The 15,722-nt window shown below is 38.7% G+C and overlaps 1 protein-coding gene and 1 pseudogene across 1 annotated transcript; one reads left to right on the plus strand and one right to left on the minus strand.

Annotated features, from left to right (window-relative positions):
* Positions 1–462: 462 nt before the first annotated feature.
* On the plus strand, positions 463–7,670 carry LOC121882711 (GTPase IMAP family member 4-like). The gene is made up of 3 exons (XM_042391131.1): positions 463–579; positions 782–853; positions 5,244–7,670. Exons 1-3 carry the CDS (start codon positions 570–572, stop codon positions 6,173–6,175), a joined length of 1,014 nt encoding a protein of 337 aa, XP_042247065.1. The 5' UTR covers positions 463–569; the 3' UTR covers positions 6,176–7,670.
* Positions 7,671–10,620: 2,950 nt separating this feature from the next.
* On the minus strand, positions 10,621–11,826 carry LOC121911984 (annotated as a pseudogene).
* Between the last annotated feature and the right edge of the window lie 3,896 nt (positions 11,827–15,722).

Raw genomic sequence — 15,722 nt, forward strand, 5'->3', positions numbered from 1 at the left:
AGACACATTAGTCTGTAATTTCACAGAGAGGAATGTGTAGATACATAATCCCCATTTTGAACACAAAAAGTCACATTTAAAAGTAGAAAGTAAAAGAAATAAAACTGACTAGGCTAAAAGAAGTCACAATGACTTGGTTTTGATGGGAGGGGAAGTCAACAATGGAAGGATGTGATGCTCTCTGGGGGATCTCTTGTTTCCTCACTTTTAAACAACCAGACCTCATTATATGGTTATAGTAAGATAATTTAATGTTATCAGTTAAAGATCTTGAATGCTGTTTACATGTTGCCATTTCACTTTCTTAAACATACCAGCCATGTCTGTATGCAAACCTTTTGGGCATATTCAGAGAGCATTGGACCCTGTAGGGATGCACTTTTTCAGATGAAGTCTAAAGACAATACAAGGAAGTAGGAAGCCCCCTGCACATAGACCAGGCTTCCAGAAGTTTCCCAGAAAACTAATGTAAAAATTGAGCCGAAGAGCTAAGAGTTAATAGGTTCACAACTCAGGCCTGGAACAACACATTTGGCCACCTGGGAACTGGAAAAATTATTTCCATAGTAATGGCTGAAGGTAAGATGATTTATCTGACTTAATATTAAAAAACAAAACAGTATTGATCCTTTGATTGCTGTAACATGTAAAACTTACTGTGATACTGTGACACTGGGAAGAGCACAAGAGGGAGAGAGAAAAAATGTAGACATTGATAATGATGTCAGTGACTAATAGTCTATTTTCATATGGCTCTCAATGGTCTACTTTATTATCACAGCAATACCACTGCGAGAAAAGAAGCAGAGAACTCTACCTCGGTCTGATGGGTGTGGTCTTAATAACTTTGACGGTATGTTCATTCATTCTCATTATAATTAGAAATATATATCTGTACTACTTTATAATAAGGAACACTTCATAAAGGCTTTATTAATGTTAATACATGGCTTATTCTTTGCTTTTAGATTAGTAACAACTTTTGGGTTGCCAGGTTGTGAAAAAAAAAAACTTGGTCTGGTGTGTATTTTACTGTATTCCTCTCTTAGTTTTGTCTTTGGAGCTGCTCTTTAATACATTTTGGTGGCTTATGATACTTTATTAATAATGACTTACTAACATCTATAACTGCAGAGTTAAAGGGTAACTACACACTAAATATTCTTTATGTTGTACATGTAATCACGTGGTTCACTATGTTGGTATATGATGTTAATGCAGGTGATTTTTTTCAAAAATACACTTATTGTGTGTAAACTGCTTTTTCTGCTCAAAATTAGCTTATTTCTGTCTGCTTTGATCTTGAAAATTCAGTTCGGCTGAATTCTCTGGTCCCTTTCTAATTGTGACATAATAGGCAAAGTCTTTGAGGTCTATTTCACATATCAGCTGCTGCACCAAGTATAAATATCAGAACGCTGGCTAACTGTAGCCTCAGTTTGTGCCTGTCACACACAGCTGCTGATAATGTTAGCAAGTTGGATAAGTGACAGCAAAGAGGCAATGTCACTAATCAAAGGACTGTGGTTATGCAAATAACCCAGAGACAAACACATGGGTCCTGATAACTGTGCTATACCATAGACTGTATACTGTATAAAGACGGATATTGCGAGGCATGACATCACCCATTGGTTTGTATTGGAGCCAGTTTGAAGCCCAGATTTTTTCTTATGGTTAGCACCATCTTTTCCGTTTTGAGCTAGCACCTTCCAAACAGTGTGGGGTGTTGCTTTTCATGCTCTAAGCTAAGAGCTGACAACACTGAGTGGCACACACTTAGCTAATGTTAGCTACTTTAGCTAAATTGTGCTAACAGGGCAGATATTGTAGTCAAATAACATTAAACTTACCAAAATATTGCAACAATAGTCTGACTCTGAGAGCATCAGGCAAGCCAACTGTCAATCACAGCTGCCAATCAACACCCACAAAGCTACTATACATCTTCAAATATAATTAACTGAGCAATAATTTCCAATATGACCACCAGCACACTTATTATAATGACTTGTTGAAAAAAATATTGACTTAGTATTTATCTAGAGCAGTGGTTCTCGACCTTTTTTGGGCCAGCGCCCCCCTATCCATTACCCAGGTCCCTTACTGCACACCATCAATTAGAATGTAGGCTAATTGTCCCCCCTGAATATTAATGTTAGTTATTATTTTGTGTTATACCATTAAAAAGCATGTCATTGGATGCCAAATAATACATTTGATTTAACTGGACAGTTAGAATAATAAAATATCATTAGCTTCCCATGCGGGGAGCAAAAAATGTGAATAGAAATTATATTTATGAGTGTTAAACAAATGCAACGGTTAGAAATTTGACAGTTAAACTTTAACTTGGTCTCGTGATTGATCACAAACAGCAGCCAATCAGAAAGCGGTCATTTGGTGCTGATGCCAAACAAGAAAGATTCTTATTAATTGTTCCAACGGAAAATAAGAGCAGCCTACTGAGGGAAAAGTCTGAGGCTACTGGAAAAAAGCAGAAGGATATGTATCCATAGCTATGGTGTTCAATAGAATACTGGTGGCATGTTTTATTGGACTGTGCCATTTTGCTGATATGATATGGTTGTTGTTGTTTTATGATGTTATCCAGTTGATGCTATCCAAAGAAAATAACCAGGTCAAAGGCCCAAAGAGGTTTTGGTTGGGGATATATTATTAATATTTTTAAAATAAATTCAGAACAGGATTAGAATACATTTATATATTTTAAAATTGACAACATTTCTTTAACAACGTTTCTTACAGCAGCAACAGAAATGTTTCCATCAGCAAAGTCACCATTCACCAATTCAATAATATCTTGATAACTTGAGAGAAATAAAAAATGTCAGTAAAATAAATAATATTCCTGACATTAAAATACTGAGTGAAGTTTAGAAAGAATGAAGAACACAGACACGAGTCAGTATCTTCATCCTGTCCTCCTCCTCCTCCCTCTGCTGCTGATTGAGAGGAGGGGCTGTTTCAGCCAGTACAGCTAAGTTTACAGGAATTTAACACATTTTAATACTTGTTACAAACTAAGCTAAACACAAACACTGACAAATAGAGTAGAGGAGAGGACAGAGAAACTGTCGCGACCATAAATGACAGCAAACCGCTGTAGAGACTCAGCATAGTTTCTTAGCCCCTGGAGGGTCCGCTATATTAAGTGCCATCCCAAACCAATTAGCAGGGAGTGGAAGTGGGTTATAAAAGCCTCCACCAGTTACCCTGCATTGATTCTGACTTACTGAGCATGTACAAGGCCTATTGTGTTTGTCATGGAAGACGCTCCGTACAAATGTTAAGTTCCATGCGACTACCCGTACAAAACCTTTTACTCGTAAACTGCTCAAACTAACATAGACATTTAATATTGCCACGCAGATGTTAAGAACTTAAAGGATACATTATATTTAGGATCAAATATACCGTACGGTACGGTAGATGTGTTCATTTGATTGTAAAATGTTGTATATTTACAAGGCTGTTGCTAAAACCAAGCAGCTTATAAACATAAGAGTGTAAAACAAAAAGATGTTTACAAAGAAAAGAAATGCAACCAAAGAGGCTTGGGAGTAATTTTAGTATTATAATATATATATATTTTTTTTTCCATGGGCTTAGGCCTATTGGTTTGGACAGGAACTTTTGTAAATTTTTTAATTTATTTGCAATGGAAAATTAATAAATTAAAAAAAAAGTTTGACACTCCCTTTGTGTATCCGTCGTATCTCCAGAGACAAGGATGTTCACAACCTCTGGTTGTTATATCCCAATTAGTGTCATGAGGTAACTATACTCCTGACTACAAACGTATAAAGGAAAAGGTAAACACGTTTATTGTTTCAGGGGGAAAACATTCATTAATGTTTTTACACAAATGTAATTATCACAGATAAATTCTATTAATGCCCAACAGGTTTTCAGTAACACTTGCAGTGTTACTTTGCCATTATATTGCCATTTACATGTGAAATTTAGAAAATGACAATATAACCCAGGATATCTGATGTGAATAGTGAAGCTAGAAGAAAAACCTATTTGAAATGCAGCATAACAAGTGGTCTGGAGTGTACTGATGTGGTCTCTACCCAAGTAATGTATTTCTGTATTTTTGATAATAAAAAGATAAATAAAAAATGTCTACGCCCTCTGGAAGATCTCCTACTCTCATGGTGATAAAAAGTAACGTCAGTTCCTGTTTCAACCACAGAGAGTTAAGTTCGTCCCAAAGCTTGCTGCTCTATGTATACCCTACTACAACTTCATTCAGCTGTGAGTGTGACTACAAACAGTGCACTCCGTGATGAAGTGGGAGTGGAGGGGGGGAGGGGAGGGTCTACTTTACACAGGAGGTGTTCAGGTACAGTGTTGAGTGTAGGTCACCTGCGTCTTAAAAGCACTCATAGCCCAATACACAAATTTGACAGTATTACACATGTAAAATGGAGAAAAAAAGACTTGACTCTGTGAAAAAAAAACCCTGAAGTCTAATGATGAAATTGTGAAAATGTGCATTTGAATGAAGGACTAAACTGGCATCAAAAACAGACATACACAAATGCCCCCCAAGACCACCTCAACACCTCCCTTTCAAATTGCTTCCAGCGCCTCCCGACATTCTCTGAAAGCCCCCTGAGAGGCAGTACTGCCCCTGTTGAGAAACGCTAATCTAGACAGAAGTTGACGTTTTTTGAATGGGAGTCAATTGGAGCCAGGGATATTTTAGAGCCAGCACTTAATGTACATCCACATTGGCTTCAGCCTCAAGCCGTGGTACTTTCTGCTTGGCAGCAAGGCTGACTGGCACCGCTGTATACAGTTCTCTTAATACATCTGTGGTTCACATCCATGCTTGCTAGCTTGCGGTCCTTCTCTTCCTCTGATGGCACATTGCGTCATTTCTTTTTGCCTTACAGCCACCAACTGTCGAAAGCAAAATAGCATTCATGTGTGTCCTTGTGTGTGTGCACAATGCAAACCAAACAGGGACCCACTCATAAAAACATTGCTTTAGAGCACTAGTGGTCAAAACTCAACAGGGTACCTCAAAAGAGATAGCTTAAAAGATAAGGCGAGTTATGCTAGAGGAAGATATACACAAGTCAAAAAGGTTTTTCACAACCTGGGCAACCAAAGATGAATCAAAACACTCACTGCCGACTAACATGTCAACAAAGAAAGGATTCACTTTAGCCTTGTGCTCAACATTAATTTTGCTTTTGCTATTACAGCTCTAGATTTGTCTGGAGGGCTGAGGATAGTCCTGGTCGGCAAGACCGGTTCAGGGAAGAGTGCAACAGGAAACACCATCCTTGGCAGAGCTGCCTTCAAAGAAGACCCGAGCCCTGTGTCTGTGACCAAACACTGTGAGACACAGAGCGGAGAAGTGGACGGGACTGCGGTCCAGGTCATTGACACACCAGGTCTGTTTGATACAGGCATCACAGAGGAAGAATTAAAAACAAGGATAGAGGAGTGCGTCAAGATGTCGGTACCCGGCCCCCATGCCTTCCTCCTGGTGATAAGGCTTGGGGTAAGGTTCACCGAGGAGGAAAGAAATGCTGTGAAGTGGATCCAGGATAACTTTGGAGACGATGCCTCCATGTACACAATCATGCTGTTTACGTGTAAGGATCAGGCTAAAGCTGACAATGCTCTGAAGGAGTGCAAGGAGCTACGGAGACTCTCAATTACATTTGGACGCAGATACCACGCCTTCAACAACAATGATGCAGATGACCGCGTTCAGGTCAAGGAGCTGATCACCATGATCAAGGAAATGGTACAAGATAATGGGGGCAAACACTACACAAATGAGATGTATGAGAAAGCTCAGAGAAAGTTGAGAGAGGAGGAGGAGCTCAAGATACAAGAGGAGGAAAAGAAGAAAGAGGAGGAGAAGAAAATGTGGGATGCAGAGAGGGAGGAGAAAGAGAAAGAGAGAGAAAAGAAGAAAAAAGCCAAAAGAAAGAATATACGCGTGGCCTCGGCCGCTGCGTTTGTGTTGCTGCTTGCTGGGGTGGTTATAGCAGTGGGAGCTGACACCACAGTGGCTCTCGCTCTAGGAGCTCCTGCACTCGTCCTGGGAGTGTTATGTGGTTTAGCTGCCATTTGTTTATGGAGAGGAATAAGATGTAAAGCTAAAGAAAATATTCCAATATAACTAGGCAGTATTGTGTGACAAGGACATGTTGATCCACCTGCAGTATGTGACACTGAATATAGAAATCTCTAAAAAAAACAGTATAAGTACTGCACATATTATTTTAGAACTAGTCAATCCATTATGTTTTTCTCGCCTTTTCTGCCTTCTGCTTTCAAAATTATAACATTTTGACACAACATTGCAGTAACAGAAGTATGTGAATTTAAAGTGGAAATAGACAACCTTTTTGCTTTAACTTATCATTATGAAGTAAATGTTGATTGCACAGTGTAATGGCTATAGAATAATGACACCATTGGCGTTTAGATTGATTCCCTATAAGCCTTGCTTTCATTATGCAATTCTGTCTGCCATCAGGTACAATTACCTGGGAAAATGGAGGCTTGATTTATGGCACAAAGGAAGTGCATCAACCATTGCGTAACCAAAAGAGGAAGAAGATAGCACATTTGTTTTTCCCGGTAGCTATCGCAACTATATCTCATAATAATTTTTTAGGTGGCCATCCTGTGTCTATTGTCTTATTGCTATATATGTTATGGAAAATTCTAACTTTAGGAATCGGGTTACACTGGGTCATGCATGGGCCTCGAGGTCTCAGTAAAGACAGCAGTAAATCTTAGAGAGAGAGACACGATCTCTTCTCCTTGTGGAGCACAGCAGTTGTCTGCAGATGTTTGGAGAAAGCAGGAGCCATTCTGATAAAGAGTGAACCGGCGTTGTCATGGTAACCAGGGTCAGGGGAGATGGCCCGGAGACCCCCCAAACAAACACATATAGGTGACTGTGTAGATTCCATTGGCATAATCTGACAACAGCGGCTCCAGACCAGAATGCGCTGACGGTGACCTGAAGCTTCATGCAACATGACTGAACTAACAAACAAAAATGTTTCCCTGTTTAGAAACTAGTGAGCCAATAGGCTAGACTTTGCATACAGTAGATGCATTGAGTTTGACCATTTCTTGGCGTTTAGTATTTACGATATGATCTATAGGGGTTTAAAGAGTGACCACCTGGGACCGAATCATCAGAGTTGAGACAGCATCAAGCACAGACAACTGTATTGATAAAGTTTAAATTTCTCCTTGGCCAAGTCTCAATAAATATTCTCAGCATAAGACATCAAAGGCTCCTCGACACTTTCTTCGCTGATGAGTTGACCATTGATCAGCAAACCTCAACAACAATATGATAAATGTACAGGTAAATCTGATGACACATTACTTATGTCTGCGTATGCTACATTTTAGTTGCATTGAGTATACTTCCTGAATAAACTCTTCCCACTACCGTCGCTAAAGGGAAGAAAAGTTGTCTGTTTCCACTTTAATGCTGACAGTAAACAAACGGTATGAAACGCAATACTTGTTTTCTTTTTTTGCTTTTTTTTTTTTTTTTTTTTCCTCATTTATTGTTTGGAGTTTTGTTTTTAATGATTTGATATATATTAAACCTACACCATGAAATATATAAGATGTGTTTTGGCTTATGAGAAAAAGTTTCAATCCTAATAAATAATGTGAGAACGTATTGATATATTGTGTTTTAAATTTTGCGAATACATTTTGGCACAGTTTATATTTTCATAACTTGTACGATAATTACTTAAATACAATATTCATATCATTCAGATTCATTACTGTTCCTTGTTTAAACTATGACGTGCTGTTTACCTTGCTTTATTATTAGTCACATTATGAGCTCACTTCCTGAAAGGAAACGAGAGACAATGCTAAACATCTGCCAACCAAGTGAGGAAGTGACGAAACATTCCTAACAGAGTAACCCCTCGCTATGTCACTGTTAGCACACACAACCTATTCAACTGTACAAGCAAGTCTGTGTCAGCCACAAAATGATCAGTGACGCGGAACAAAAATTCCTTAGGCTGAATCTTAACAAACTGTAGAATGAAATAACACAGACAGGAGATGATTTTGATAATGGAGTAGATCAAACACTACATTTAACACTCTCAATCATGTTAAATGGTACTTAAAAAAGCACTTAAAATGCACTAATCACTGGTCTCAATGCTATATTTGTTTCAAACAATATAACACGAACCTGCAATGAAATGAAGGAACAAGAAGTACATAAGAAGTGAAGAAAACAACAAAGTGAATCTTGATGTACAGTAGCATTATTTTGCAGGTCTGGCAAATGGAGTCTTCATAATGGTATGGTATGCATAATAGTGATACATGAGAAACACACCAAAAAAAGAATAGATTAATAAATATGAATTATTCTTACTAGGTAACTAAAACTAATTTACAGTTTTCCTGTGGTTTCGAACTGTCCACTCTACTTTTATGGACATTTTCAAGTCAAGTTTATCTCTAGAGCACATTTAAAAACAACCAGAGTTGACCACAGTGCTGTACAAATTACAGGCACAACAGTAGTGATAAGATGACATCAGTAGTGAAAGGCACAAATAGAAGACAACAATAAAAGGCAATGATAAAATACAAGGTGATATCAAAGTATATGAACAAATGTAAAACATAAAACAAAATAAAAATTGTAATTAAATATTATTAAAAAAAGCCACCAAGAGCACCTGAAGGCCATTGAAAACATGTAAGTCTTGAGTTTTGCCTTAAAAGTGTTAGTGAGGGGAACACTTTATTAAAAGCAGAAGACTATTCCAAAGTTTTGGCGCAGCTACTGCAAAGGCACAATCCCCCTTACCCACTGGCTTCGATCATGGAACAGCTAAAAGCAATTGATCAGGGGTCCGTTTCACAAAGCAGGTTTAGTGAAAACTCAGAGTCTGTTAACCCTGAAATTAGGGAAACTCTGAGTTTTCCGTTTCAAAAAGGGAGGTAACTCAAACCAGAGAAAGAGGAATAACTCTAGCCTGTTTCAGAGAGAGAGGTAACTTAAGCTTTCGGTCAGTTACCGTAGTAACAGACTCTATGAACCTAACCTGGTCGGGACCAGGTTTTTCTCAATGAACCTCGAGTCTCCCTCAGTCTCCGCCCTCTTTCAGAGCCACACACTCCATTTGATTTCCTCATTCATTCAGTCAGCAGGCGAGTTTTGGCGTAGCCTAGTTCTGCCGTCTGTCATTTAAAAAATCATTAAAAAAATCAGAGTCAGTATATTAGAAGTCCATTAGGCACAGTAAGTGGCGACTTTTTCACTAACATGGCATGTCCTTTTGATAACGATCCCGTGGATGAAGGTGCAGCATTACTGCGCAGAGAATTAAATATTCATTGAGAGATGGTTATCAGACCGCGCATAGATGTTCTAGCATTTCCAGACAATTATTATTTTTGAGCGGTACCGTTTCATGTCACAGTCCATCATCTACATACAAAACCTAATCCGTCCTTACATTTGCAACATTACCAATCGTAGTCATTTTTTGTACAGTGTCGGGGCCAGCCACTGGCCTTCCTAAATTCTGGCTTAGGGCCAGCTCCTCTGCCTCCGTTAGAGGTGGCGGTGCTGGACCACCACCCGTTTTACGGACATCTGCCTTCTTTCTGTTGGCTGAGTAGAAGTCTGTGTTAGTTTAAATAGGCTTAATTATTTAACAGAACATGATGTAGATGAGAAGACATTTATGTGTGTGAAACCAGCATTATGTTGGGGATAAAACAACTGCACAGTCAAACAGCCACTTAATATTTACTTTACAATGTAAAACATGATCAAAATGAGGTTCCCCCATTAGATTATGCCGAGGTCTCACCTGTTTGAACAATGTTTTTATATTTCATCCTAAACTGCTGCCAAGTGCGCTTCTCCCTCGCGGGATTGGACCTAAATGAAATAAATTAATAGGCGACCAATCAAGCAGTTTTCCTCTGTAATATTATTGTGATTGCAAAGGACTAGTTTAAACTTACGCATTGACCCGAGCAGCAATGTTCTCCCACGCCGTCTCCCTCTCTTTTGCAGCTGCAGCGGTGTTGCACTTCTTTTTGAAAACATGTTCAAACTCGCCGTATTATCGCATTAAGATTTCTAGTTCTAGTGGGGTGAAAAACGCAGCCCTCCTCTTCCCCGTTGCCATGGTGACTCGTTGAATCGGGGCTCCATTGATGCTGGCTTTTTATAGTTGTGGTGCACGCGCTTAACTCCAGGTGAAACTACTCCGAGTTGAATAAACTGACTCAAATCAGCTGTTCTGGAACCGGAAACTCAGAGTTTCCTATCTCAGAGTAGATCAACTCAGAGTTCAGGATTAGACTCAGAGTTTGTTGAACCTGCTTTGTGAAACGGACCCCTGAGGATCTAAGAGAACTGGAGTTGGAGTAGGAGCAGAGATGTTGAGAAATGTACTGAGGTGCAACATGTGACACCACACAACAGTTTTTGAAGTTTATTTTACAGTTTATTACTTACTGGTTTATTTTGATAATTGACAGTAGTGTTCTCCAGACAAGAGAAGATAAAGATAATAATGTATAAGCGTCAACATTTAATAGATTGTCATTATAGGTTTATTTATCATTTAAAGCAGGCAAGCTGTGATCAACATGTATGAATGTAGATCGATGCAAAGAGGAAATGCAATAAAATCTTGATAAAAAAGTCATGAATTTGCAAATATGTACAGTATGAAAAGGTAATAAATTGAATGACTTCAATGTTTTGCTTCAAGTGTCTTGACACAACTTAGGTGTCTCTTGTTTCAGGTTTCATCCACTTCCCCAGAGCTTTAGAAATGCAGCCATGAAAAATGATCCTACTGTGGCCATAACTGCTGTTTCCTCTGCTAGTATGGAAACACCTGCTACAGGTGGGCTAACTACAGTTGCTGCAGTTGCGGCTGCTGTCAACAGAATGTTACTTACAGCGTTCATATTTTCTCCCCGCTTTCTCCACCATTCATCGTTATTCATATTTCTCTGGACCTCTTCATATATGCTGCTGGTATAATGGTTCCCATTTATTTGCACCTTGCATCTCGTCTATTTTTTCAAACAGATCGGCCACCTGAGTGCGATTTTCCATGCTTGTTTTATCAAACACAATGTATCCAGTTTTACAGTCACTGATGACCTCCTTGAGTTGGACTTTCGTCTAAAATGGTCTCAACTCGCTTTCCATTGAGTCTGTCCTCCATAGTGAAAAGCACCAGTGTATAGTTGGAGGCTTCCTCACCAAAGTTGTCCTTGATCCACTTGACAGCATCCTTCTCCTCCTTTGTGAACCGCACATCTGGTCTGATCACTAGCAGGAATATATGAGGTCCTGGGAGAGACCACATGATACAATTCTCTATTTCATATCTCAACTGGAGCTCTGTCATCAATGTGTCAAAGACCCCAGGGGTGTCGATGACATGTCCTCTGTGAAAACATCCTTCTTTCCCAGGATGGTGTTCCCTGTTGCACTCTTCCCTGATCCAGTCTTCCCTAGCAGGACAATCCTCAGGTCACTGACGACTGGAGAGCTGGAGCCTGTGAACAAAAAGAAGAAAGATTTGAATTCCTGTGTTTTGGTTCAGCTTACACAGGGAGCCTAAAATGTGAGCATATAAACTTTATGCCTACACAAAAGTGAAGACTCTCACCTTCAGAAGAGTTTAAACCCATGTTGTTGTAGAGAAGAAATACCAGGAACCACAGGTCAAAGTGTTATTTTGAACCATAAAACCTGTCTGTACATCTCTTAACCTTCAAAACCTTTACACAGCTGCTTAAGTTCATCCAAATAGCTTATGGGTGGAGACTTCTGACATGCTAAAGTCATGCCCTACTCTGCCTCTGATTGGCTGGTACTCGTTGCCTTTGTTAGTTAGGTTGGTTAAGTTGAGGAGTGAGGGGAACACTTGATTAAAAGCAGAAGACTCTTCCAAATCTTTGGGGCAGCTACTGCAAAGGCACAATCCCCCTTACCCACTGGCCTCGATCATGGAACACTTAAAAGTAATTGATCTGAGGATCTAAGAGAACTGGAGTTGGAGTAGGAGCAGAGACGTTAAGAAATGTACTGAGGTGCCAACCCATGTAATATAAGAAACCTTGAATTCAGTCCTGTTTTTGACAGGCAGCCAGTGTAAACTGTTAGATTTTAGTAGTTTATATTACAGTATTTTCATTACAAGAAGAAGAGAACGGCACTGCAACTTTTTGGGTATCTCACATGTCTTTGTAACTATAGATCATTTCCACACTGCACTAGGTCTAAAGACTATTTGGTTCTCGATAATCCTCATGTTAGTACTGAGATTGGGAAACTGGCTTTTAAATACAATGGTCCACACAAGTGGAACAATCTGCAGAAGCTTGTAAAATGATCCCTTTTAATCATTTTAGTTTTCTTTTGACTGATACAGAGCAGTGTCAATACATGTGTTTTCTTTGAATTGATGTTGTCCCTCATGTTAATGTCTTTGGGCTGTTTGCTGTATAATCTGTTGATGTATATTGTAACTTTTATGCGCTTTTATTGTTTTTATATGTACTCTAATCAGGTAGTTAATGTAAAAGAGATCTTGCTTTCAACGGCCCTCCCTGTTTAAATATAAGTAGTAGTAATAATAATAATTAAATAACAACAACAAGTGGGGGAGAGTGGCAGACAGGATGTTATTTAACTGCATGAGTAGAAGTTCACTGTTGGTCATGTGTGTATTTTTCTGAAGTTATGATAAGAATGTGATGCCTGTGGTCCTGCTCAGCCAGTTTTCCCACTCCTCTCAACAAGCTGTGGCTCTGTTTCCTCTTTGCTGCACCTCTCTCACTGAATGTCTGTCTTTACTTACCAAATATATTATATGTGACTGTGTTTAGCAAGATTAACAAACAAAATGTGTGATGGTCATACTGTACACCTCTGTGTCCTCTTTGCTTGAATCAAACTATGAGCCATCATGACCTTTTATGTAAAACACACACAGTTAAGTATTATAATAATAGTTGTAACGCCATATGAGTGCTGTTATCAGCCATCACTATATATCAATGATGTATATATGCATTATAATTCGTTGTGTGGACAAGTTGTTTGTTTTCTGATGCTCTTTTAAGTAACTAAACTCATTATTTACAGTATACCTGGAAAAACAAGTGATTGGACCCTTAAGTGAGAAAAACACACATATATACATACACACATATCATTTATACTATTTATACTAACTGGACCTTTCACTTCACACTGATTGGTGATAACTGTGGCGTCATGGTAAATGAATTGAGTTTTTTAAACAGCACCTACAATGGCTCTGTCAGTGTTTGATTACTCTTATGAATTCACCTTAATGGGTTTATCTCAAACAAGCAACAGCGCTGGCAGCTTTTGTAGGACTTCTTTATTTCATAACACCACACCACTTTGGGTGACACTCAACCCTGCTCTCATTTCCAGGTCATCAAATACTAATGCTTTGTCAAGCCCCTCAGCATCTCATGCGCAAGGCACCCTTTTGCGTCTGATGCAACAAGCTTTCAACCCACAAAAGGCAATATAAGATGCCCAGAGCTACTGCTCTGGTGTTATGTCGAGTTATGTTTGCATGCCCCCTACAGGAGCACCCTTACAGCTGAAGCGAAAGCTCACAGCCATTGTATTATTTCTAAGTCCAAGTACTGTTTTACAACATTATAATCTTCTTTGTCGCTTTGATTAATGATGATAAATCATCTTAAGTCTACAGTTTTTAAAAGTTTAATCACTGTTTTATTCAACTTGCTAGAAGTAGCATTTGTACGATGTGACTACTCTGAATTGTGCAAGGTTCCTTGCTTAATCTCTCTTCTGAACGTGAACTCTTTGGTGTACTTTATAGGCTATGGACCTAGGAACGTGCAAGGTTATATCCATCAAATTAATCCTAAATCAGAATTAATAATACATCTGTAATTTCATTCTTCCAATTTACTTCAATTTAATTTGCATAGAACATTGGTTGAAAATATATAGCAGTCAAAAGGACTGTATTTACACAATATCAAATGGCACACTATCCTCAAGAGATGACATCTGACACTAGACTGAGCCAGAATTGGTTGTGAATAGCTTTGGTGCTGTGGCTTAGTAAATTGCAGTGAATATACGTTTGTTAAATTACGTGTAGACATTCACTTAAACAAATGTCCTATTAACCAAATAGGAATTGATGTAGTTGATATAAGTGTACAAATGTTTTATACAAGTGTCAGAATGTGCAATGTGCCAGTCAACTCAGCAACTGATAAAACAGGAGGTACAATATATTCCTATAAAGGTACTGTTTTGCTTTTTCTTTCAATACTGTTGCTGTCAAAATGATGCAAGACGATGAACAGACTGATTGAAGATGTTGTTCCAAATCATTCAAGGCTTCATCAGCTTTACTGAGTAGTGATGAGGTTCCTTGTATTTAACAAAGGGGCTTACATCATGGTGTCATGGCCATTATGGATGCAAGCCAGTCATTAAAGTCACATTAATAAAGGTGTAAGTTGCTAAAACTGACAGAGTAGGATGTCAATGATGACAATGGTCTTGTTTCTATAGTGACATTTCATCTTCATGTGGCTGGCCTTTTGAGAACTGTCAATGTGCTACATGATACTTTGTAGCTATTTATAATAGTAGTGGAACTACAAACGGTGACATTTGCTGGATAATAGAGTGGGGCCTTGGCATTCATGTGAAACTGCCAGTCAAGCCACCAGGGCCGGCCAATTTAGCCTGATACAATGTACATATGGGGCCTGTTTAAGCAACTGAGTATCTGCAGTCTGATTTATATAATATATATTTCTGTTATATAGCGTACATACAGGTATTTTATTATTACCTCAGAGGATTTTTTTTAGACCTTAATTCTTCCATGTTTTCTTTTTTAGGTAACACAACTTTTTGAACTAAAGGTAATGGACCTGATTGGCAAACTGACAACACCAAACAGTGGCAATCAATATGTTTGTGTAATGATTGTGTTAGAAAGGTTATGGGAATTGACAGTTCAGAATTGACTGATCTATGGTAATTTGTGCCACAATGCACCACCTACTGGCAGACTAATGAATATCTCTCATTGGCAACAGAGAAGAATCAGGCTTATGTGGTGGAGTGTGGCTGCCTTAGACCCAACAAATCTAGGTGGTGGTGCACGCGTTTGACCGACTGTAAGTAGTTTTCTGTTTGTTATTCTTGTTTATGTTCCATAGAATATTGATCGTTTACTCTGACTGACTCTGACTAAGAATCACACACAGACATACACCCACACATCAATAAAGAAGACAAAAACTCATCAGTCTCTAGTTTTGTGTCCTGACTGACACTCAAACATCCACCAGCTTGCAACAGAACTTTGAGACCGCTCATCTATAGATTGACTTCTCCACAAAATCACCACAAGCCTGGTCACTGTGCTCTAAATGTGCAGAGGAGGTCACAGACCAAACCTGAAATTTGTCCACCAGTTTGAGGCGCCAAAATGGATTTTGACTGACCAGGGGAGTGAGTTTGTGAATGTGGTAAGGTTGGACTTACTAATTCTGGATTTTTTTTTTATTTTTTTATTTAGAACAATTTTTAATATACGATAGTCTCTTTAAACTTTAGTTTTGTAACTTGA

This window comes from Thunnus maccoyii, chromosome 2, assembly GCF_910596095.1.
Source record: "Thunnus maccoyii chromosome 2, fThuMac1.1, whole genome shotgun sequence".
NCBI classification, from domain to species: domain Eukaryota; kingdom Metazoa; phylum Chordata; class Actinopteri; order Scombriformes; family Scombridae; genus Thunnus; species Thunnus maccoyii.

What these genes read in the sequence shown, in the direction of transcription:
- LOC121882711 (XM_042391131.1), top strand. An exon ending in TGGTCTTAATAACTTTGACG is followed by an intron (nt 854 to 5,243) that starts GTATGTTCATTC and finishes TTGCTATTACAG; the next exon opens with CTCTAGATTTGTCTGGAGGG.